At 58.3% G+C, this 22640-nt stretch overlaps 1 protein-coding gene across 3 annotated transcripts in view; it reads right to left on the reverse strand.

The window, feature by feature from the left end:
* The window catches only part of RPTOR (regulatory associated protein of MTOR complex 1), a 341577-nt gene that overhangs the window by 13061 nt on the left and 305876 nt on the right, over positions 1–22640 (reverse strand). For all 3 annotated transcript variants that reach the window (XM_025859594.2, XM_073885974.1, XM_025859593.2), the window contains 4 exons: positions 16024–16129; positions 12970–13084; positions 11395–11519; positions 9442–9546 (listed from right to left, as the gene is read on the reverse strand). In XM_025859594.2, coding sequence (XP_025715379.1) covers positions 9442–9546; positions 11395–11519; positions 12970–13084; positions 16024–16129 — 451 coding nt within the window. The remainder of the gene's footprint in view (positions 1–9441; positions 9547–11394; positions 11520–12969; positions 13085–16023; positions 16130–22640) is intronic.

Below are 22640 nucleotides of genomic sequence, written 5' to 3' on the forward strand. Positions count from 1 at the left end.
ACTGCACTAAATGACACTGAATTGAATGGTTAATTTTACATTATGTGAAGTTTACCTCAACAATAGTTCCAAAAAAAGAAAGGAAAAGAAAAAAAGAAAGACCAGCCCGAAGCCTCTATCCGTCTCAAGTGTTTGCTCTTCTTGACCAGTCACCTGTCTGGATGCGGAGGCAGGGCCCCCGGGCCGGTCCCTACTGACCACTCTGTGCCAGGACATGACCCCCCAGGCCAGGGGGATGTACCGAGGGTCTAGTCATGGCCAGTGGTGGCGGGGGGTAATGTTCACGATGTGGGGGGGGGGGGGGACTGTGCGGGAAGCTCTCTGACCCAGGAGGGGGGCGGTGGGTGGGTGCCAAGGGCCCCCATCCCGAGGGAAGGAGTGTCTGAAGCCCTATTGTTTCAGACCCCATGTTTACTGGACTTGATGTATTTGGTAACAGTGAGGATGGAGAGTGTGACTTCTGACCCAGGCCCTTTGGCAGCTCATGTCAGTCATGTGCCCCCTGGCACGTCACCTCTGGAATCAAAACCCAAAGCAGTGCCAGGGGGTGGTCCACATGCATCACTCAAAACTGGCTGCAACCCTTCAGGAACCAGTTGAGAGACCCTGAGAGTGGGCCTGGGCCGGCACCCGCCGGGACGCCCAGGCGGCCTGCCCCAGCCAGTGTCCCAGGGAGGGAAATGGACCCCCGTCCGTCTGTAAGCCTTCTGTCTGGAGCTCCTCACATAATGGGGACCGGATGCCCTCACGCAATGGAGAAGCAAGTGCACATGATGAAGGATGGATGGGCTGGCATCATGGGGCAGGGACGGCCCATACAGCTGGGCAGTGCACAGCCTCGTATGGTGGGGGAGGGACAGCCTTCTGTGACGCGGAACGGACAGGACTCAAAGGGAAGCTTGTTCAAGGCCCCGAAGATCCACGTCTAAATGGGGCTGGAAGGTCGGGTGGGGCCTGGGGGAATGACGAAGCCAGACGGCGCGAGTTGGTTGCACAGGGCGGGTAGTTATGCGCGTCTGTCTGTGTCCCGCTGGCCTTGGGCAAGCCTACACGCTCTCTGGCCCACAGGTCAAGGTGGGGCCTGGGTGTTCTGCGATGGCTCTAGCTTCAAGAAGCATTCTTTGTAAAATTTGTAAAACTAAAAGTCATTTACTTCGTATAGACTCTATGAGGGTTTTTAAAGAATACGTGCATTCCCAACTCTGAAAGCGCTGTGGTTGGACCACGGGCCCCGGACGTCAGCCTGCGGGCTGTGGCCTTGGGGGAGCAGTGGGGCGAGAGCACGGCAGGTTGGTGCTGGGCCACCTCTGCAGCCACCTGACAGTGGCGCTCCCAGCCTGTCCTGGTGACAGGGCTCGGAGAGGCTGCTGACAAGGCTCTCCTGGTGGGGACGTGCGTATCGTCCCACACAGCCGCAGAGCGCACAGGCCCCCGAGGCGTGGACATGCGGGGTGGCCGTCGCCACAGGGCGCGCACTGCCTGTGTGCTCAGACGTCCTTGGCCGTCCCCCTGGTGCTTGGCGTCAGCCCTGGGGGGCACTTAGAAGGGGTGTAGTCACTGAGCGTGTAGGCCAGATGGCATCTGGACCAGTGCCAATGTCTCAGCGCCACCGTCTGGGGACAAGCAGAGAGGGTCCGGGGTGGGCTGCGTGACCCAAGGACGTGAGGCAGGAGTCGCAGCTGTGCCCTGCGCTGGGGGTGAGCGAAGCGGGTCTGCTCTGTTTTGTTCTGGATGGCCGACCCAGGCCTGAGCCAAGGGGTGGAGGGCAGCAGCTTCCTTCCTGGTGGATTCAATGAGGTGCTTCGGAGCCAGAGGAAGCCCGCCTGGGTCAGGGCCCACTCTAACGCTCTTGTTCCGACTTCATCGCCTCTCTGAAGGCCCTCTCAGGTGCAGCGAGCTGGGCGCTGACACGCCAGGCCTCGGCATCTCCATCTGGCGCAGCGGCTCTGGGAGCGTGAGTGGACGGAGTGGATGGCGTGTAAACTCGAGACTGTGATGCCAAGCCGGTTCCGCCTGGAAGTAGCTGGGAGCAAGCGCTGCAGTCAGTGGACTAGAAAGCTGTCTGAGTGCTGCAGATGGCTGGGTTTTCCTGAGTCCCGTGCACTGGGTCAGGGAGGCAGAGGTCTTGCACGTGCCGACGAGTCTGACCCGAGATAGGACGTACAAGTGCCCGAAAGGTGGTGAAAGTGATATTCTCTGACCCTGTGACCCTGAGACATACAGGGACAGCCCCGGACGGGGAGCCCCCAGCGGCCAGGAAAGCCACTGCCCCTCAATGTCAGTTTCCTGATCTGAAACACAGGTGTGGCGGTCCTGTCCCAGAGGAGGGCCACAGCGTATGGACGGGATAGCTGAGCCCCAGAGTCTCCTGCATGGGACGCTTCCTACACCGGGGGTCCAGGGACCCTCAACCAGCAGGCAGAGGTCATCCCCTCGGGGCCCAGGAACCCTCGGCCAGGCCTGAAGGCTCATCCCCTCGGGGCCTAGGGACCCTGGGGCAGGCTGCAGGGCATGTCCCCTTGGAACCCAGGGACCCTCGGCCAGCCCGCGGGCATGTCCCCTTGGGACCCAGGGACCCTCGGTCAGACCTGAGGGCACGTCCCTTCGGGGCCCAGGGACCCTCGGCCAGCCTGCAGGGCACATCTTTCCACCATCCCCATTGCAGTCAAACACCTAAACTCAGACTGGTTTGGTAACTTTCACAAAAGCAAATGAGAGGAAAGTGAGGTGGAGTCAGGACCCCAAATGAGGCCCACCCTGTATTATAGCCTGGTTCTTTTTGTGGGGCCACACCACCTCTGACGGACATCATGGACATATAAAAGAACTCATGTTAACAACTCGGTTGTCTGCTCTCTTCTAAATGAACAAAATGTCCTTGAAATTGGCCTCTGAGATGTGCAGGATGGCCAGTGAATGGCCAGAGCCTCTTGCTGCTGGGATACCTGCAGAGCCCTGGCCCAGTGGGGCCCTGGACCCCTGGCGTGGCACAGCCATCCTCGAGAAGCCACAGCACAGCCCAGGGGAGGCAGGGGAGGCCCCAAGATGACGGGACGCCTCCCCTCTGTGGGCGGGGGCACAGCCCAGGGCTGGAGGTATGAGAAACCCGTGTTGCCAGGAAGCAGCCGGCGCACTGCCTTGCACGGTCAGAGCAACCTCCGCGGTAGGTGCCGGTTGAAAACAAACCCCTGAAGGAGCCGGAATGTGGTTTGGGGGCCTTGGAGCCTATCTGCTCAGCTGTGTTTGACTGTTTGCAGGCGCCCCGCACCTCAGACAGTGAGGCTCCTGTCTGGAAGATAACCTCTCAGAGAAATGTGAGACTGCGGGCAGGAACGCAGGGCTCTGCTCTGCACCCCGACGCACCCCGAGAAGGTCCTCCTGCTCCCGCCTGGTCCCCCTCTCGCTCCCCAAGGGGCCGGAGTCCCAGCCACGTCCCGCTGCCCAGAGATGGAGCATGGCCACTGGTTCTCCCTGACACCTTTTCCAGCCAGCCCCGTGTCTCGACTTCCAGACATGATAGGAAGAGAGGTTATTTGATCTGTCCCAAGTTAAAGATGATAAAAGAGTTTCATGTTCTTCCCAGATGGGATGAACAGAAGGAACAAAGGTGATGGCTGTGTTTTAAGTAAGAGTCCTAAGAGTCGAACATCTTGCCCTTGAACGCGGTGGACTTCATAGGTCATTATGGCTGCAGGGTGCCCCCTCCTTTCTCCGCGCACCCCTCTCTCTCCTGTCAGTGTCCTCCAGGGGAGGCTTGGCTTTCTGGGTTTCTGGGAGTGAGCGGGCTGCTCCGGGCTCCCCCTGCAAAGGGCTGCCCGCTGGCTCGCTCCCTCTCTAGGCTCACACCTTCAGGATGCCGGGACCCTGCTCTCTGCCCCTGGGGGTGTGTGTGCTGCGGGCTGGCTGGTGCAGGCCGCAGAGCTGCATGGAGGTTTTTTAAAAAGCTGAGGACTCATACCAGCCCAGTAAACTACAATACCCCTGAGAACACGTGTCCACATTCCATGTTCCTGGGATGGCTGACCTCCCTACCCACGGTGGGGTGCGGTGGGAGCTCTCCCAAGATGCAGACTCCTGCTCTTGCCTGACTTTATCCTGGGTACAGGCCCTGGACGCACCACCCAATCTGAGACCTGGCCAAAGAGGGGCCTTCTTCCTTAGAATGTAGATCCGAGGAGAGAGATGGGTTAGCATGACTGGATTGTGTGGTTCTAAGACCCAAGAGCATCCAGGCCCAGCAGGCAGTGGAGATGGACAAACACATGCTAGGGTCTAGATCTCTGTAACACCGCTGTCAGCCCTCCAGACCCAGTGGCCAGTCCAGATTGCCCTCCGAGGACCCTGTCATGTGGGGCTGATCCCTGGGGGCCTGTGAACCCCAACCGGAGGCGGACCCAGAGGAGGTGTGGTTCTAGATGTCTGAGCAGGAGGGGCCAGTCCACCTGGCACCGGTGTGACCTGCAGGCCTGTGGCCAGGTGGTCTCTACTCTCTCCTGCAGGACGTTGATGCTGAGCCTCCCTATGGTGTCAGGCCCTGTGAACACCTGCACCGAGGGGGCTGCCTTTCCACGTCCTGCTCATTCTAGATTCTAGATCGGCTGGAGTTGCTGGAGGAACAGGACCGCTATCGGCTCCCGCTCCAGTGCACAGCACACAGTTTGGCCAGCAGCTCTGGAAGCGCCCGGCTCAAGGCCACTCTGCCTGGGCCATCACGCTCTTCCGTGGTCCTCAGCCTGCCTGCTTCCAAGCTGTTTCTGGTTGATGAATATTAACAATTAACCAAAGGCCCAAGGCTGATGTTGCTGTTCGCACGCACCAGGCTGGATGATATGTTCTTGGCTCTCTGGGGCTGCCGAGGTGCAGAAGAGCCCGGGCCCTGTCCGGTCCCAGGCTCCATCCCACGGCACCGACCCCGACTAACCACCAAGCAGCTGAAACGACCAAACCGGGTGTCCCGCTGTCCCGCCTCTTGCCTTCCCCGGCCCCATCCATGGAAGGTGGTCCTCTGGCTTTTCCTAGGTTTTCAGACAGTGACCCTGTGGTTTCTCTGAGAAGCTCAAGTGAGCTCTTTCCGGAAGAGCAGAAGCCCATCTCCTGTTCTGTTTGGTTTTTCCTCTCTGGAGCTTACACGCAGAGAATGAGCTCCCGGCAGCACTCTTCACAAAACACTGAACCGTGAGTCCTTCAGGTCTGAAGGGACTTCTCGTTCTCAGCCCCTTGGCCCCTCGTTGTGGTGGCTCGGGGGCCCCCAGACCCACGGCCTCATCTGCCCTCCTGTGGAGGACGCCATCAGCTCTTGCAAAGGGCTGCCAGGCACAGGCCAGGACGAAGGCTCGCTGCGCTGTAAACCTGACCCCGTAAATGACAGGTCGGGATCCATGAGCCCCATCTCTTCATGAGGTACCCACACGTGGAAATTATGAGAGAAAAACGACACGTTTGGATCGTTCCAGGTTTTATGTTTGCTAACCCAGTTCTACAGTTGTGTATCCAAGGGCATCTGCCTGTGGGCGTTCTGGTGACTATTAAGCTTATATATGGATTTTTCAGATGGAGACAGATGCTATAAGAAACTTTGGATTAAATTCTGAAAAAGATTATTTTTCAAAAGTTTAGGTGGAACAATCAATCTCGATCTGAAACGACTTCTCTGCTCTAATGAAACCGGAACGCCCCTCCTGGTGTCTGGCCTGCAGAGCTGGGCCATCCAATTTGTCTGGAGGTCTGTGAAGTGGTAGTGGCCATAACCTCCCCCGAGGGGGTGTTGTCTGGGTCATCTTCCACCCCTGACCGAGGCTGGCGTGAGCGCGGTTTGCAGAGGAGTCTCCTTGAAGGCAACGCAGCAGAGGGGAGGGACAACATCCCGAGCCCGTGGGATGTGCGTCCCCACCTTGGGGGTAGGGGGGCCCAGGAGGTGCAACCACGAGGCCTCAGACCCCAGGGAGATTCCTCTCACCGGCTTTCCTTCAGATTTCTTCCCAGAGCCTTACAGTGACCTGACTTGTCCCGTAACATCTGAGGGCCTGTTGGCTGATGATCTTTTGTACGGGAGTGTGGACGGGACAGAGATGCACAGTCACAGCCCTAACCCTCTGCCAGCCCCAAAGAGCGCCACGGACATGAGAACAAATGGGGCCAGGACAGGAGAGGGACCAGGATCCCACCCCACCTCCAGGGCGGGCCCAGGGGAGAGAGAAGGCACTCCTGCCGCTGCTTACTGCAGTCGAGACAGATTGAGGCCTTCCGGGCCAACCTCCGAGGACATAGGGATCATGGGTTTCATGTGGGGCTTAGTTGGCCAGAGCAGTTAGCAAAGTCAAACAATCCCAAAGGGTTGAAAGAACACTCAAGTAGAAAGAAGCAGGAGATGGTGGCAGGTGGGGCGGCCAAGGCCACAGTGTGCCACAGTCCAGACCGAACGGGCTGACCTCGCCAAAAATGGACCTGACAGATGTGGAAACTCAGTTACCAGGGTTTTTGGTCCAAACATCAAGTCTCTCTCTACGTGGGAAATCGGAAGGGGCGATGGCACGTCGTGAAACCCAACCAAACGTGCCATCAGAACTTCCAAGTGCCCGAGTGCTCATCAATGCCGCTGCAAAGTCCACCTTGGCTGGTCTAGGCAGGCCCCCGCGTGTGGAGAAGGTCCAGCTGCAGGGCGGCTTCCCCGGCGGCTACGCCATGGCAGAGGCAGGGGGGCCCATCTGGTTCTACCTCAAAACCTGTGCACACGTGTGAGTGCCTGGGTGTGTGCGCAAAAGTGTGTGCGTGTGCGCACACGTCAGCCAGAGGTGTCGTGTGCACGGACCTGGCTCGCAGTTCACAAGACTCCCTGTGAGAAACGGCCTCTCCTCCGTCACGGACCGCGGGTTCAGACCTCCTCAAACGAGCTGCCAGACAGTGGCCTGGTGAGCGAATTCGGCTGCAGAGAGCGGAGTGAGGGGTTTCCCAGCCAGTGGCACTCTAGCCGCCTGGTCACCCCAAGTCCCCTGGGTGTGCTCCGCGGCTGACAGGAACGGTAGGCCAGCACACCTCCTGCTGTGCAGACAGCCTGCAGGCCGGCTGGAGCACCGCACAGGGGGCAGCTTCGAGCACCTGTGTGGGTGACTTGGACCACAGCCAGAACTCAGAAGGGTCCTCCCTTACACTGCAGGGGTGCCCCAGATGCTGAAAAGTAACGACCATGGGAGCAGCTCCCCGTGTCCTCACTCCGTGTCTCTCTAGGGATCTCCCTGGGGTTGCAGCCCAGACCTCTGCTGGCTGTCATGTCAGAGGCCAGGCCTGGTTCCGGGCTGGGCAGAGGGAAAGAAGCTGGGAGCTGATGGGCAGGAGGCGACCAGTGGTTGGCACAAGGGTCGGAATTCCACCAGACCTGATCCTCTGGCTACAGAGCTTTAGATCCGAGATGGGAGTTACAATTGGGGTGGCTGTGGCCCCACAGCACCTGGGCCAGTCCTGTCTTGACCTGTACAGCAGCTGGTCCCCCAGGCTCCCTGCCCCTTCCCTCCTTGCAGCGTCTCAGGAAGAACAAAGAAATAACCATTTGCTAAGCCCACGGCTGCCAGGCTACAAAGCAGGGGAGGGCAGGACCAAACTGTGGCTCAGTAGCCGAGGAGAATCGGAGAGCCCCCAGGCCCCGCCCCCCCCGACGTTAAAGACTGGGAGGCGAGACCCTCACCTGCTGCTCCTGGCCCCTCCCCAACTCCACCTCTCCTGGGGAGATTTCCAAAAACTGGGGCGAGGGGAAGGGGCCAGTAGGAAACGCACGTGTACACCCGTGGAACCCACTCTCAAGTCAGGCCCGCGGTGGACAACCGGGGCCAGGAGCGGCTCTCTGCACCCCAAGTGGCGCGTGGGGTCCTCTGATGGGCAAGAGACAAGTGCAGGAGTCCCCTCAGCCCTGCTGCCTCTGCTCCCAGCTAGACCTCCCGCCACACTTGCAAGCCACGCTCCCTGGGCCTCCCTCACCTTGGCTGAAGCAAAGGGAATGGCCTCATGGGTGAGACTGTTCTTGGTGTCGCGAAACCACACACACATGTGGGGGGCGGACAGAGAGGCAGGCAGTTGCAAAATGAATAAACAACCAGTGTATCCCGAGCCGTGGGTGGGCTCCCAGCTCTCCCGTCCTCTGGCCTGGCCCCGAGCCCCTGCCGTGCCCGCACAAGGTCTCCGGCCCCGCATGCAGGCGTTGGCAGGGTGGCTGAGGCATGGGGTGTGTCACCTGCTGGACAGCCAGCAGGAAGTGAAGGACCAAAAGCCTCGTCTTCAGGGTCGCCACCTGCAGCACAGGCTATGAGCACGAGCGCCCGGGTCAGGGCGGGGCATCATGGGGTAGCAGAGCTGCCGGCATGGCTGGGGGCGGTGCGGTCTGTGAGGGAGCCACGCCTTGGCTCTAATCCGGGAAAATCGAGACAGAGATGGAAAGACACGGCGACTGTCGCTTTGTCATTGCCGTCAGCATGTGCCCCGGCCTGAAGGGGCCCAGGGAACACAGAGGTGGCTGTGCTGGGGCCTCAGGTGTGGTGGGGGGATAGATACGGATGACCGTTTTGTTCCTAGGATAATTAAAAAATACAGTGACATTCTCAAGCACCTGCAAGGAGCCGTCGGCCTGGAGCTGCCCGTGCTGGGGCTGGGCGGCCTCTCCTGCACAAGGTCACCTCCAGGGTCGGCGACTCCCCAGGACGGGTGCTCGGGCAGAGGCGAGAGAAGCAGCCACAGAGACGACTGGCCGTGAGGAGCACGGCCACGCAATGACGGGACACAGACGAGGCCACGTGGGAAGTGACAAAGTCGCAGCAAGGCCAGGCCGGCAGGTAGGGGCAGGAGGACTGAGCCGCTTTCCCTGTCCGTCTAGTGGCAAGACCACGACCCCCACGTCTCGGGCCAGCGTCTCGGGAACCCAGACCTGACAGACTGTCCATGTGCGGCGGCAACACAGCGGGCCCTCGAGAGAAGAGCCCGCTGCCAGCCCAGCTCCCGCCCAGGCCCCGGAAGACCGGCCTGCGGGGCAGTGGCTGTGCCCACCCGACGGGCAGCAGGCAGAGCCGGCCAGCCACACCAGCTCAGCCCCGAGAGCACTTCTGTTGGCCCCGCGCGGGCTGGGCGAGTGTCCTTGGCCTCCACCAGCCAGACGCACCCGCGTGCCGCGGCGCTCCCCTCAGCCACAGGGACTTAGTCTGGGCACAAAGAGCACAGAACGCAGGTCCCCACCAGCAGCGGGTCCTTTCCCAGCCATGCAGGCTGCGAGCCAAGGGTGAGGGTGGGACAGGTGCGTGTCTCAGGCGGGCTGTGGCCCCTGACGTGGAAGCGCTTCACGGCAACACGGCTGGCTTACGGTTTGGGGACGCTGAAGGCGGCCTGGGGGGAGCCACCCCCAAGGGGGACGCAGGTGGCTGGGCCCGGCAGCCTGGGGCTGCGCTGCTCCCAGGGAGGACCCACCTCTGGTTGTTGGCAGCATGTCCGAGAGCCCCTGCCAGGCAGTCACCATCTCTGGGTTCTTTTCTAAATCCGCGAAGTTCTTCCAGACTCTGATGGCACCATCATCTTGGGGAGAGAGGGAAGGAGGTGAGAACGCAGGCCTGGCTGCTGGGGCCCGTGGAGGAAGCCCCCCTCCGTGACAGGTGACAGGGCCACGAGACAGGAGACTATGTGGGTCTCCCGCGAGGGCCCCACGTAGGAGCAGTGGGGACGGTTCCTGGGAGGCCCATCTCTACTGGGCATCCTCAGACTCCCATCTGGGCTGCCGGGGAAGCTGCAGCCGGGGCACCGTGGGACCTGCCACCATCCTTGACCTCTGACCCCAGTGGGCCCCTTCCTGCATCTGCTCCACACAGCTGGGCCCTTAGCTGGTGGCCCCACAGGCCCCTCACATCAGGAGGCGGGCTGGCTGCCCCTCCCTGCCTGACACTCAGCACAGGGCCCTTGCGCTCTTCTGCGAGCCTGTGTGGCATGAGCATACAGCCCCACCCCGTGCCCTTCCTCCTGGCGCTGCTCACACCCCACCCGAGACCCTGCGCTCTGACTCACTAGCCCCTCACCTGTGGCCCGCAGAGGCGACTCCCGCCTGGGGGATGACCGCTCGCCTCGTAGCAGAGGGAGGACGAGGTCCCTCGGACGTCTGCTGGGCTGCGTCCCTGCCTACACCCGTCCTGCCCCTGGTCTCTGTGACTGTGAATTTCCCTGCTTTGGAACCCAAGCCCTCATGCTTCTCCACCAGGAACCCCTGGGGACCCACTCCTGAGCCCACTGTGCCGGGAAGTCACCCTCTCTCACCTCCTTGGTGCTCAGAGGTGCTCAGTGTGACCTGTGTCCTACAACCTCCACTGAGCCGCCCTGGCTCCCCGCCTGCCGCCCCGGGTGCCTTCTGCTCCTTCACCCTCATGCCCGCAGCAGAACTGCTGTGGCTTGACTTCATCTGGCCCTGAAGCGGCGCCGCCTGGGAGAGAGGCCGCCAGCAGGACCATTCCCCATGGGCACAGCCCTCACAGCGGGGCCCGGGAACACGCTGAAGGAAGGGGGAGGCAGCTCCCAGTGCAGTCAGCCCAACTGTGTCGATGGCTCAGAAGCTCAGGCCTAACGCAGGCCAGGCCAGGGACATGCCCAGCGTAGGACAGGGACAGGGCAGGCCCAGGCCAGGGCAGGGCAGGCCATGATGGGGACAGGACCGGGGCAACGTGGGGAGCCAGCCTGCAGTCTCCCGTGGACTTCCTCTCCCTCTTGCCCCGTGCGCCCCCTTCTCCCTGCCTGCCGATCCTGCCCCTGGCCTGTCATCCCTGAAGGAGGTGCAGTCAGACCAACACTGACTTCTCATCACCCACAAACAGCTAAAGGAGATGGCGGTCACCTGGGGTGGCTCACTGGGAAGCCTACTGCAGGAAAGGGTGAAGTGGTGACATTTCAGACCCAGAAAGCAAGCGTGAGGCCCAGCACTGGCAGCGGCCCACCCGGAGGCAGGAGCCTGGCCTGAAGAGGAGCCGGACACACGGTGGCACAGTGGGCAGTGAGGGCTGGAGACCCTGTGGGAGCCGAGGCGGGGCCTCCTCCCTCCTCCTCCGCGCGCCGGGACCCCCACCCCCGCCCCGGCCTCGCCTCCAAGGGCATCACAGGGGCCACAAGGCCAGAGGCTGATAGGGCCTTTTCTGGTCAGGGGAGGGCCGGGCCCCAGAGGAGGCACTGGTCCCTGGACACCGACGGGCACTGGTCACCTGCTTGCCCCGCTGTCTGTGGGTGAAGCCCATTCCTTTGGAAACCTCCCACCTCTTCGGTGACGGCGGCCTTCACCGTGAGCAGTGTCCTTTGCCAGAGGAACAATCAGGGCTGTGCATGAAGACGCGCCGGGGTCTCTGTACTGGGTTTGGGGCCCGGGGCCTCAGCCCCACAAACCCCACTCACCTGTGGCTGTGAGCAGCAGTGAGCAGTCCTGGCCATTCAGGTACTCCATGGCGGTGACCCTGGTGTACCGAGGGTTTCCGTTGTGAAAGTAATCCAGCTTCTCCCCTTTCTCCCAGTCCCAAAAACTTCGGGGAAGGAGAGAGTAAGGTCAGTTGTCAGGGAAGTACAAACAAAAGCCACAGGGCAATCCCCCCTCACACCTGCCAGGGTGGCCACTCCCAAACCCACGGAGAGCCATGAGCTCCAGCAGGGCGTGGACAAATAGCCCGCGTGCACAGCTGCTGGGCATCAGCACGGGGTTCCTCAGGCAGTCAGTCTGGGGGTGCCCCAGGGCCCAAGGTTCCACTGCTGGGCGTACTGAGACATCTGTCTGCCCACGTTCATCGCAGCCTGGCTCACAGCTACCAATGGGGGCACGGCCATGATAATGACATGGGCACAAAGTGACAGAGAGGACGTAGCGCTGTGTCTGGGAGGTACTGAGCAAATGAACAATATTGTGTATCACTGTTTTAATTTTAATCATTAAGAATCATGACTGTCTACGAATCTTTAATAAAAATTTGTTTCTACTTTAAAGGGAGCTGTTAAAAATATAAACAGATGGGTGGCACGGAGTAAATTAGAATCTGAGAAAAAATTTAGTTCCTTTGGTATCAAACAGAAGCTACTTGAGGGCAGATCTCAGACTCTGTTCTCTGTTGTGATGTACTTTGTTGCTTCCTTTTCTAACAAAATCAAACCAAATAAATCATCAAGGTAGACTTTATTCTATTTTATGTTTTGCCTTTCTCTAAGTTAAAAGTAGACATATGTTTTAGAAAATAAAAAATAAAAATTGACCATATGAACATATTGAAAAAACAAATGTGGAAATGACCCCCGTGTCCATCGCTGCACGGATGTAGAGTGTGGACGCACGGGGCTGTCACCTGGCCTTCACAGGGGGACATTCTGACACCTGCCACAACGTGGACGGGCCTCGATGGCACTGTGCTCAGTGGGAGGGGCCAGACAAGGGCAGGGGAGGTCCCTGGGGTCTCCGTCCAGAGACAGACAGCAGACAGTGGGCACAGGGGCCGGGGAGCAGAAGGCGGGGTTCGTGACTAATGGGGACGGAGTTTCAGCTTTACAAGACGGAAACAGTTCTGGAGGCGGGTGGTGGTGGCGGCTGCGCGGCAGCGTGAATTCGCCTGGTGCCCTGAGCTGCGCACTTACGGTTATGGCGCGAAATTTTATGTGCATTTTGCCAGGATAAAGAAAAGAGGAATAACCGAGGTAAGAACACCCCTGAGCTCCTCCCCCATGAAGTGGGTATGTTCTCCATGGCAAAAGGGCAATGCTTGCTATAAATTAAACTTGGTGTCTTATTGTTATGTTTCTTCACAGGTGGTTAACAAGAGTGAAGCCCTCGTAGGTGTGTCTCCACCGTGGTGTTGTTTGGAGGAGGCCACCACGCGCGCCGTCACCACCCTGCCCATTTCTCTGTGGGTTCCCGAGCCCTGCCCCCTGCAGCACCCCAAAGGGCTCGTGGCGAGTGGCTGTTACCAGCTGAGACACAAGCGCCCGGCGTACCAGATGCTGTCTTTATCAGCCACGGCCACACACGGTGTAAAGGGGTGGAACTTGACCACGGAGGGGACGCCGGGATTCCTGTTCAGAAATATCTGGTCATCCAGTTTTGCGATACCTGCCCAAAGAGACACACAGTGATGGACCTCAACGTATGGCACCCAGGACAATGTCACGCTACCAGGGCTGAAGCTGCACCTCCCGTCTGGGGACCTGGGAGGGCACCAGGGACACACAGCCCAAGCAGGGGTGGGACGAGGGCCCGGCTCCCTGACCACAGGATCACCCCCCACCCCCCCAGCGGCTCCCTGACCACAGGATCACCCCCCCAGCCCCCCAGCTCCCAGCACGAGGGCCCGGCTCCCTGACCACAGGGTCACCCCCCACCCCCTCAGCTCCCAGCACGAGGGCCTGGCTCCCTGACCACAGGATCACCCCCCCAGCCCCCCAGCCCCCACCGCGGGCCCCGGGCCCCCACCCCACAGTCCCCCCCCCCCCCCCCCAGCTCCCAGCATGAGGCGGACACGTGGCAGGTTTTCAGTCAGTGCTTATCAACTCCTATGCGCAACGATGCATGAGCGAGCTCAGAGAAGCGCAGTGAGGTGGGAGCTTATGAGGAAAGCAGAAGGGCCGCCCTTTCTAACTCAGCTCCAGGCGGCAGCATTGGCCACGCACGCACGCAGCCAGACTCCTGGTGGGCCCCTCAGGAGGGTGGTCCCTAATCGCCACAGATCACAGGGCAGCTGAATGGGGATTTACTCACTGGGCCCCAAACTCCAGCAGCAGGAAAGAAACCCCTCGGGGCTCTGAAGGAGGTTGTTTTAGAAAAACAATTAAAAGAGGCTAAAAAGGCCGAGACCAAGACAGGGTTAGATGCGTTTTTGGTGACTAATATGTGGCTGATTCAGAGCAGCAGGGGTGCGGGGCCCCTGCAGCATCCTGGCCTCCGGCACAGGCCTGGCCCCTGGGTATCCGGGGGGGCGCTGGCGCTGGCGCTGGCCTCATGATGATTTCAGTCCTTCACGCCCACCCCATCCCCGTTAAAACAGTGAAACTGAAAAGCACCTGATGACAAGGTCGAGGGCAGTGTAACAGCTGCAAAAAGGCCCCAGAGGCTGTGTCTGCGGCGGCGGCACGCTCTTACCAGAGAGCCCCTCACCCTTGGCCGCAGGTTTCTGGGGAGGGGCCCAGACCGCGGGCTGCTGGGAGACACTGGGGACACTGTGCGTATGTGACAACACGGTTCTGCCAGGGCGAGGCTGGGCGCAGGTCGCTTGGCTAATCTACGGGCACCGTTCCTCTTCCCCATCGGTGCACAGTGGCTCTCAGAAAGAACAGTGCGCACCGACAGTGTGCAGGTGGCTGAGCGGGACAGTGGTGTCACCAGGGTCCCCTTCTCTGGGGGCCGGGTCCACCACACGGACCTCTCCATCTCCAAGTCCCACTGGCTGACGTCTCCAGCGGCTGCGTCCAGGAGTTCCCCTGTGTTCTAATGAGGAGGTGTCTTTTTCCCACAAAGACTGGAAAAGAGAACCTCTGATCCTGGTTTACAAAGATAGTTATTTGTTTTTGTCCAGAGAACCCAGCTGTTTCTTGAGAAACCCCAGCTCTGGTCAGGCCCCCAGCTCTGAGTGTGGCTTCCCCGTTGGGGCCAGTCGGTCTCCAGAGGTCTAACCATGGGCGGCAGACTCGGCTTCCCCGGGGCCCGGAGAACCAGGGTCCTGAGGAACAGCAGACCTTGGAGAAAACAGCCTCCCAATGCCCTAATTCCCAGAGCACCCGGCAGGCTCTGGCGGCTCTGTTCTCTCCTGGAGAGAAGAACGTCGTGGGGCGCGGCAGGCCCTGGCTGCGCACGTGCGCGTGGTGACTGCTGGGGTGGCAGGCGCCGAGTTCCGAACACTGGATCAAATCTAGCTGCCGACAGCCCCTTCACGGAGGCACAGAGTTATGAATGGCCAAGACTAGTTTATAGCAGAAGTGACTGTCCACGCTAATGACACACGGCCCCAAGGCAATTCACGGGAGAGCGCGGGACACAGGGCAGCGGAAGTGGCCCCTAGCGCAGCCACCTGTGTGCTGAGGGCCACGGGATGTGCTGGCTGTGGCTGTGCGGCCAAGTGTGTCTGAGGGACAGCCTGTCTCATGGGCCCTCACCCCCGAGTTGAAAAAGGAACCCGTCACAATCACCACAATTTTAGAGGACAGAAAGGCAAGGTCAAAACAGTCAATCGATAGAATGGCCGAGAGTCCGTGACTTCCCGCTCTGTGTGGGGCCCGGGCAGCTTCGTCCACCGTCTGGTCGGCCCAGTGACTAGGGCCGCGCTGGCTCCCCAGAAGATGTAAGCATACCCCACATCTCTGTGCACCCAGAACCGCGGGACCGTGTCAGCCACGGGCGGGAGCCGGGCCTTTATGGCTGCCCATCCCCCAGAGAGGGAGAGGCTGACTGGCGTGCCATCCCTGTCCCCATCCCGATCACATCCCCCTCCCGATGGAGGCCTGAGGCCGCCCCGGCCCCTCGCCTTATGCCCAGGGCGGGCAGCCCAGCCCTGCCGGCAGCCCCTCTGTGGCCACTTCAGCACAGGTGAGGCTGGGGGCATGCAGCGGGGGCGGTTTGGCATCTCTTGGCAAATCTGGTAAAAGGTTTGGTAAAATGTGACTCAAATACAGCTTTGGTTGACAGAGAGTGATTATCCTGGGGACAGGTGGGGGCCAGCTGGACACAGCAGGGTGTCTTTGTCCCCAGAAAGAGCATAGGCCCAGGGGGTAGGGAGGTTTGCTCCTTCCGCTCTGGAAATGGCAAAATACACAAGCCATGGGCCGTGGGAAGCTGCCAGCCAGCCGGGGCTTCCCTTGGGAGGGAATGGCAGAGGGCTTTGGGGGGCTCCTGCGGCCCAGGGCGCGCCTCCAGCCTCAGGACTCCCACCTCTCTGCTGCTCCTCCAGGAGGGCCTGTGCCCCCCCTGCGCCCTGCCTGTAACCTGCACCATGGTTGGCGGGCGCCTGCCCCACCGAGTGCCCTCGGAAGCTCTCTCCCTCGCGAACCGGGGCGGCTTACCCTTCTGGATGAGCTGTCGCGCCTGCTGTCTGACCCGCGTGTTGCGAAGAAATCGCCACTCCCGTTCCTTGCGGATCTGACTCTCCAGGTCATGTTCTTCCGGGATCTTCAACAATAAAAACACTGCATGAGCTTCGGCGGGGAACAGAGACAGCCACCGTGTTTCATTGCGCCTCACAGACGCTGCGTTTCTCCCCAACGGCAGGTCTGCGGCCGCCCTCCGCCTGGTGCGCCCGTGGGCACCATCTTCCCAGCAGCACCTGCTCACTTCGGGTCTCTGGTCACGTTTCAGTGACTCTCACAACATCTCACACTGTTCGTTATCAGTACATTTGTCACGGTGACCTGGGGTCAGTGAATACGACTCTGAAAGCCCACATGAGGACTAGCATTTTTAGCCACGAAGCATCTGTTAATTACGGTCTACACGTTGTTCTCTCAGCCACGGTGCTATTGCACACTCGGCGGACTACAGTGAAGGGTGAACATGACCTTCACGTGCACCCGGAAACCAAAGCACGCGCCGACTCGTTTACTGTGGTTCTCTAGACCCAAACCTGCAGTGTCTCCAAGTACTGACCCTGTTTCTGAAAGACAAGTCTGGGTTCTCAGGTCTGGCCGGAGCGCCTGCTGCCCGCCGGCAGGTACGACTGGTGGGGGCCGCCGCGCTGTCAGAGAGGAGCGCCGGGCCTCCCTCCCGTGGTGGGAGCCGCTGGGTCCGGAGACTAAGAGCGCCACCAGGCAGGGCAGGCTGCATGAGGGCATGACGGCAGCAGAGACTCAGGGACACCCCAACCCTGGAGGACCGTGTGCCTTCCTGCTCCTAGGAGCCCAGCGCCCTGACAGGGGCAGCAGGGCGGCCACTTCCAAAGCAGACAAGGAGCTTTAGGAAGGAGGCTTCAAGGAGAAGGAGCCGGTGGGATGCTGCAGGAGGACTGGAAAGCAGGTGGGCGTGCTCAGGTACTTCTGCCTCTATTCTTTCTCTGATGCCAGGAAGGAGCTGAACTGCTCAGCTTCACACGAGCTCCTGAGAGTCCTGCACTCTCCCCGCCGAGCGACAGCTTCAGAGACTGAGCTCATGTCCCCGGAAATAAGCAGAGGCTACGCAAACCAGCCTGCTCTCTGTGCCCTGAGCAGAAAGGCCCGTGTGCATGCACATGGGTGTCTACGAGAGGCCTGCCCCTGGCCAAGAAGAAGCCAGGACTGAAGTCTCCTTGTGCAATAAAGGTGTATTTCCTTAATCCTCACACATCAGGTAAACTCGATGGACTCAGACCCAGGGCTGTGAAGTCCCAAAAAGTGGGAGAAATGAAACAAACAAGAAACAGCCCTACTTGCTCCTGGCTGAGCCGAGCAGCTGACCTTGACCAGCCTGTGGTCGGCGAGAAAACAGTGCCCAGGCACAGACAGCTCACACTCGGTATTTACACAGTTTCCTCTGCTGGAGAAAGCACCGGACGGCAGACGGCGAGCGTGGCCATACGCAGGTTGTCTTGCGCAGGCACGGCCGCGAAATGACAGGTCTGTATGCAGACAGGAGCCCGGGTCCCGCTCCGGGCGGCTGCGACATGAACACAGGCACAGCGCAGTTCTCAGTCCGCACCCGGAATGCTCCGCGCCATCCAATTACAAAAGAGACACAAACCTCCTGACCTCACTTCTGGGTCCTGTGGGTCTCTCTTGTCAGCATTTCCTTGCTCTGCTCCTTTTTTTTCCTTAAAAACCAGAACCCCACACCTAACAAAATAGCAAGAGCTGTAACAAGGACATCCAAACGTGGAGATGACACGAAGAGATGTTGTCAGCCTCCGCAGAATGTTTGGTGGTCTGGAAATAACCCCCCAGGGGCAGACAGGGTAGATCGCGGGTTTTTAACAGTTGGTTTTGTTTGGGACAACTTGGAGCTTTTATTAGAAAAGAAATGACAGTAATGTCGAGTGATAAGAACAGCGAAGATAAACAGAAAGCACCTGCAGGGCCGAGCCACCGCCCTCTGATGGGGTCTGGTTTCCGTGGGAACGTGTCAGAGGAAGCGTGGAAGGCGCTCTGAGCAGGAGGGGCAGGAGGGGCACGGAGTTCCTGGATGCACGCGCCCCAGGGCCCAGGCAAAGGACCCGGGGCCCAGGGACAGACCTGGAGGCTCCAAAGGACAAAAGGTAGCGGCTACAAGGACAGGTGAGGTGTGTGGACGCGTAGGACCCACGGCAACCCGACTGATGGAGGTGGCCCGGGGCCCCCACCTCGGCCAGGGGCTGTCATGTCCCCGTGCTCTTCTGAGAGGAGTGTGGTGTTCCCAGGGCAGCGTCCACTGGCGTCCACTGTGGCTGCCCCTACGGGCATGCTGAGCTCATGCCAGGACGGCCACAGCTGGCCTGCACACGGCTCTGTGGCCATGGCGGGCATCCATCTGGGGTCAGTCCGCTAAGAACCACCGGGACGATGCAGCAGGATGGGAGAGGGGCAGGTACAGTGTGGCTGTGGAGTAATGCTGCATGATTAGGGCCGTGACACCTTGGTCCCAGCAGCTCCTGGCTTCTACATAGAAGCCAATTCCCACCCTGAAGCTTCCTGGGGATGCGGGGGCTGGGCCTCAGGCCTGGCTTGGCCCTGGAACAACTGGGGGCAAGGATCAGTGGGTCCCCCAAAGGCAAAAGGGGGACAGACCCTGGGAAAGGCTCTTTAACTTGATGCTAAATGCTCAGACCCTGAGCTCCCTGTTTCTACCCACCAACAGGGTCTGTTCTGATGACACATCCCAGTGCCTCGGACCTGCTTTTCATCTCGACACTTTCTGTGATTTCCGGTTGTGTGACAACAAGTCCCCCTCCCCTGCCACAAACAAGGAAGGGGGCTCTGGCGCACAGAGAGGTGGCGGGTGCTGGCGACATGGCGCTCCTCTGATTCGGCCAGGCCTGCTGTGGGCTGGCACCCTGGGCCACTGGTGGGAGAGGCTCCAAGGTGAGGCTTGGGGTGCCCTGCGTGCAATGGGGCCCAGACGCGGGCACCTTCGCCATCCAGCTACCCTTCCTGTGGAGCGTCAGGCCGACGGAGCTGGGGTCCACGTGTACGACACCCTCCCTCTCCTGGTGGAGAACAGAGCCCAGCCCTGCTCCGTGGCCATCTATGGTCGGCCTCCCCCAGCCCCAAGCCTCGCACCTCCCTGCCATTCTGGTTTGGCTTTTCTGGAATGTCAGGTAAATGGTGTGTGTGCAGTCTTTGTATCTGGTTTCTTTCTTTCTTCCTTTTTTAAAGATTTCATTCATTTACGTGACAGAGAGAGACACAGCGAGAGAGGGAACACAAGCAGGGGCAGTGGGAGAGGGAGAAGCAGGCTTCCCGTGGAGCAGGGAGCCTGATGTGGGGCTCGATCCCAGGACCCCGGGATCATGACCTGAGCCGAAGGCAGACGCTTAACGGCTGAGCCACCCAGGCGCCCCCGTACCTGGTTTCCTTCAATGACACTTGAGGTTCATCTGCATTGTGCAGATTTATTTGGAGAACCTTCTCAGCTGACTGGTATTTCTCTCTATGATTGCATCACAGATCATGCACCAGGTGAAGGACATCTGGCTTCTGTCTAGTTTTTGGTGATTATGAATAAAACCACTATAAATACGCACACACAGGTTTTCCTTTCTCCCAGGGGAACGTCCGTCCAGCAAGGTGCTGGGTTGTCTGGTAAGTGTATGTTCAATTTTATAGGAAACAGCCACATATCTCCAGAGCGTCTGTGATACTCGTCCTCTGCACAGGGATGACAGTCAGCTGCTCTGCGCCCTTTGTCCACACTTGGGGTCGACGGATCTGAGACGTTAGCCATCGTACGGAAGCGTGCTGGTGTCTCCTGTGGCAGCTCGCGCCCCCAGTGACCACCTGCCTTAACGTCGCACACCTTCCCTGTGCTCCTTTGCTGTCTGCACACCTTTCTGGTAAAGGGTCTCTGCCAGCCTTTTGTCCATTGTTTTTAATTGTCTTGTGTCCTTCTGTATGGAATTCTGGGAGGTCTTTCTGTATACCAGATGCAAGATTTTTATCAGATATGTGTTCTACAATATTTTTTTCCAGGCTGCGGCTTAGGTTTTCATGTTCTTAACAGAGACATTCACAAAGCAATTAATATGACGAAACCCACTGAACCATTTTTAACTTGTGTGGCTTGTGCTTTTTGTGCTTCCCAAAGATCCATTGCCTGATAGGCCAGAAGGGGCTTCTAGAAGTTTCCTGGCTGTAGGTTTCACAGCAGGACGAGATGCTCTTGGAGTTAGTTTCTGAATATGGTGTGGGAGATGGAGTGACGTTCTTTTTCTGGGCAAATGGATGTCCAGTCACTGCCACTCCACTTGCTGAAAGACCGTCCTCCATCCGTAGCTTTGTGGAAGATCGATGGGACTGGCCACGCTCCGTGTCAGGATCTGTTCTGCCCCTGCCCGGTCCTGCACCTGCCCTCCCCATTCCACTCCTGACTGACATCACGGTGACTCTTGAGATCACAGTGCGAGTCTTCTGATGGTGCTGTGACAAAACTTCTTTGGCTATTTTAGTTTCTTTGCTTTTTCCCATAAATTTTAGAACAGGCTTGTCGATGGAAACAAAACCTGCTGGGCTGGCATCGATGTGTGTGCCAGGTTAGGGAGACCTAATACCTTCACGTCACCAAGCGCTCCGGCCCACGAGCACACCTCCATGGGTCAGGTCTCCGCGAATTCTTTCATCGGTGTTTTGTATTTTTCAGCATTTGGGTCTCGCATGTATTTTTTAAAAAAGATTTAGAGTTAAGTATTTAATGTTTTGGGGTGCTATTATAAGTGGTTTAATTTCAATTTCCAGTGGTTCACATAGAAGTACAATCGGTTTTGACATAATGACTCTGTATCCTGCAATCTGACTGAACTCCTCTATTCTAGCACCATTCTACAGATTATTTAGGATTTCCTGCGTACACAATAGTGCTGTGTGAGCAGGGAGAGTCTTATTTCACCTTTCCACCTGCATGTCTCGGTCCTTCAGTAGGACAATGAATAGGAGCAGTGAGATCAGAGAGCCTCGCCTTAGTCCTGGCTTTAGAGACAGCACATCCCGTCTTTGGCCAGTGAGAACGGTAGCCGTGGGTTTTGCAGGTGTGCTGTACGAGGTAAGGCAGCTTACTTCTGGTCCTCGTTTATGGACAGTTTTATTGCGAATAGTTGTTGAATTCTGTCAAACCCTTTTTCTGTAACTGCTGGGATGATGAGAGTGTTTCTTTAGTCTGCTGATAAATTCAATTACGTGAGTCATCTAACAGTGATTCAACTTTGCGTTCTTGAGCTATAATCCACTTGGTCAGCAGTGTCTTGTCCATTTTATATTTTGCTGCATTTGGTCTGTTAATATTACGTTGGGGGTTTTGAGGTCACGTTCATGAAGGACATTGGTTGGTGTTTTTTTATTCTTGTAAAGTCTTTGACTGGTCTTGGTATCAGTGTAATGCTGCCCTCACACAATGAACTGGGAAGTATTCGCTCCTTTTATTTTCTGCAACAGACTGTGTAGAACTGGTACAATTTTTTCCTTAAATTTTGGTGGAATTTCCAGTGAAACTCTTCTGGGCCTGGAGCTGTCTTTTCTTTGTTGGATGACTTTACAAACTCATTTCCCTTCACGGATGTAGGACTATCTGGGTTCTCTACCTCGTGTGGAGTGAGTTCTGGTAGCTGGTGTCTGTCACGGAGTGTGTCTATTTATAGGCTAAGCCATTGAGTCCGTGGCTATGACGTGTCAAGGCCACTCTCTGTGTGTCTGCCCTTAAGCCGGCACCACACTGTCCCCCCTTCCTGCAACTATGCAGCAGGGTTTGAAATCAGGAAGCTTGGGGTTTTGTTTTGTTTGTCCTTTACAACATTATTTCTCTTCAGCGCTATTTTGGGCCTCCTGCATTTCCAATTTTAGTATATGTGCTGCCGAAGCGAGCACGTGGGCCTCCTGCATTTCCATCTGAATTTTAGTCTCAGCTTGTCAGTTTCTGCACAAAAATGGCAGTTGGGTTCCTTCATGTCATGGGACAGCCGGCTCCAGAACCCAGTTTTTTTCTGGCCACGCAGACCTGAACAAAATTGGACGGTGAAGTGACAAGAAGCCAAAACTGCCCTGGCTGCCACGTGGTGGGGTACCTGGTCCCCCAAGCACGAGCTGCACTACGGTGTGCGTGGTCACGCTGGGCATAGTTCTGTTCTCTGGTGAATATCTCAGTTTCCTACACTGACCTGTGACGCGGTTTAGGGCTTTGACTGCTGAGGTACAGCCCTAGCTTTGAGCTAGTCTTAGTTTACGTGTGAAACAGGCTAATAAAAAAGCTCCTAACGCATTTATTGCATGCGCGTCATTAGATGATGAATTAAATTAATAAAAGAACACCCTTGTGAATAGCACCTGGAAAAAGTAGAACAGTTTTTTAAAAATTACAATGAGATAAAAACGCATCCTCTTCTAACGTTTAGAAAGGGTCTCTAATGAACGTAAGAGAAGCCGCTTACTCACTCAGTGACCTCCTGACTGCCTCCCGCGGGCTATGTGGGAGAAACCCGGAGTGACAGCCGCGAGGACCCTCCGTCCCCAGGACATGGCAACGTCCACGCTCTGGG

The sequence above is a fragment of the Callorhinus ursinus genome, unplaced genomic scaffold, assembly GCF_003265705.2.
Source record: "Callorhinus ursinus isolate GAN/ISIS: 27379988/994484 unplaced genomic scaffold, GSC_fseal_2.0 scaffold68, whole genome shotgun sequence".
In the NCBI taxonomy this organism is placed as follows: domain Eukaryota; kingdom Metazoa; phylum Chordata; class Mammalia; order Carnivora; family Otariidae; genus Callorhinus; species Callorhinus ursinus.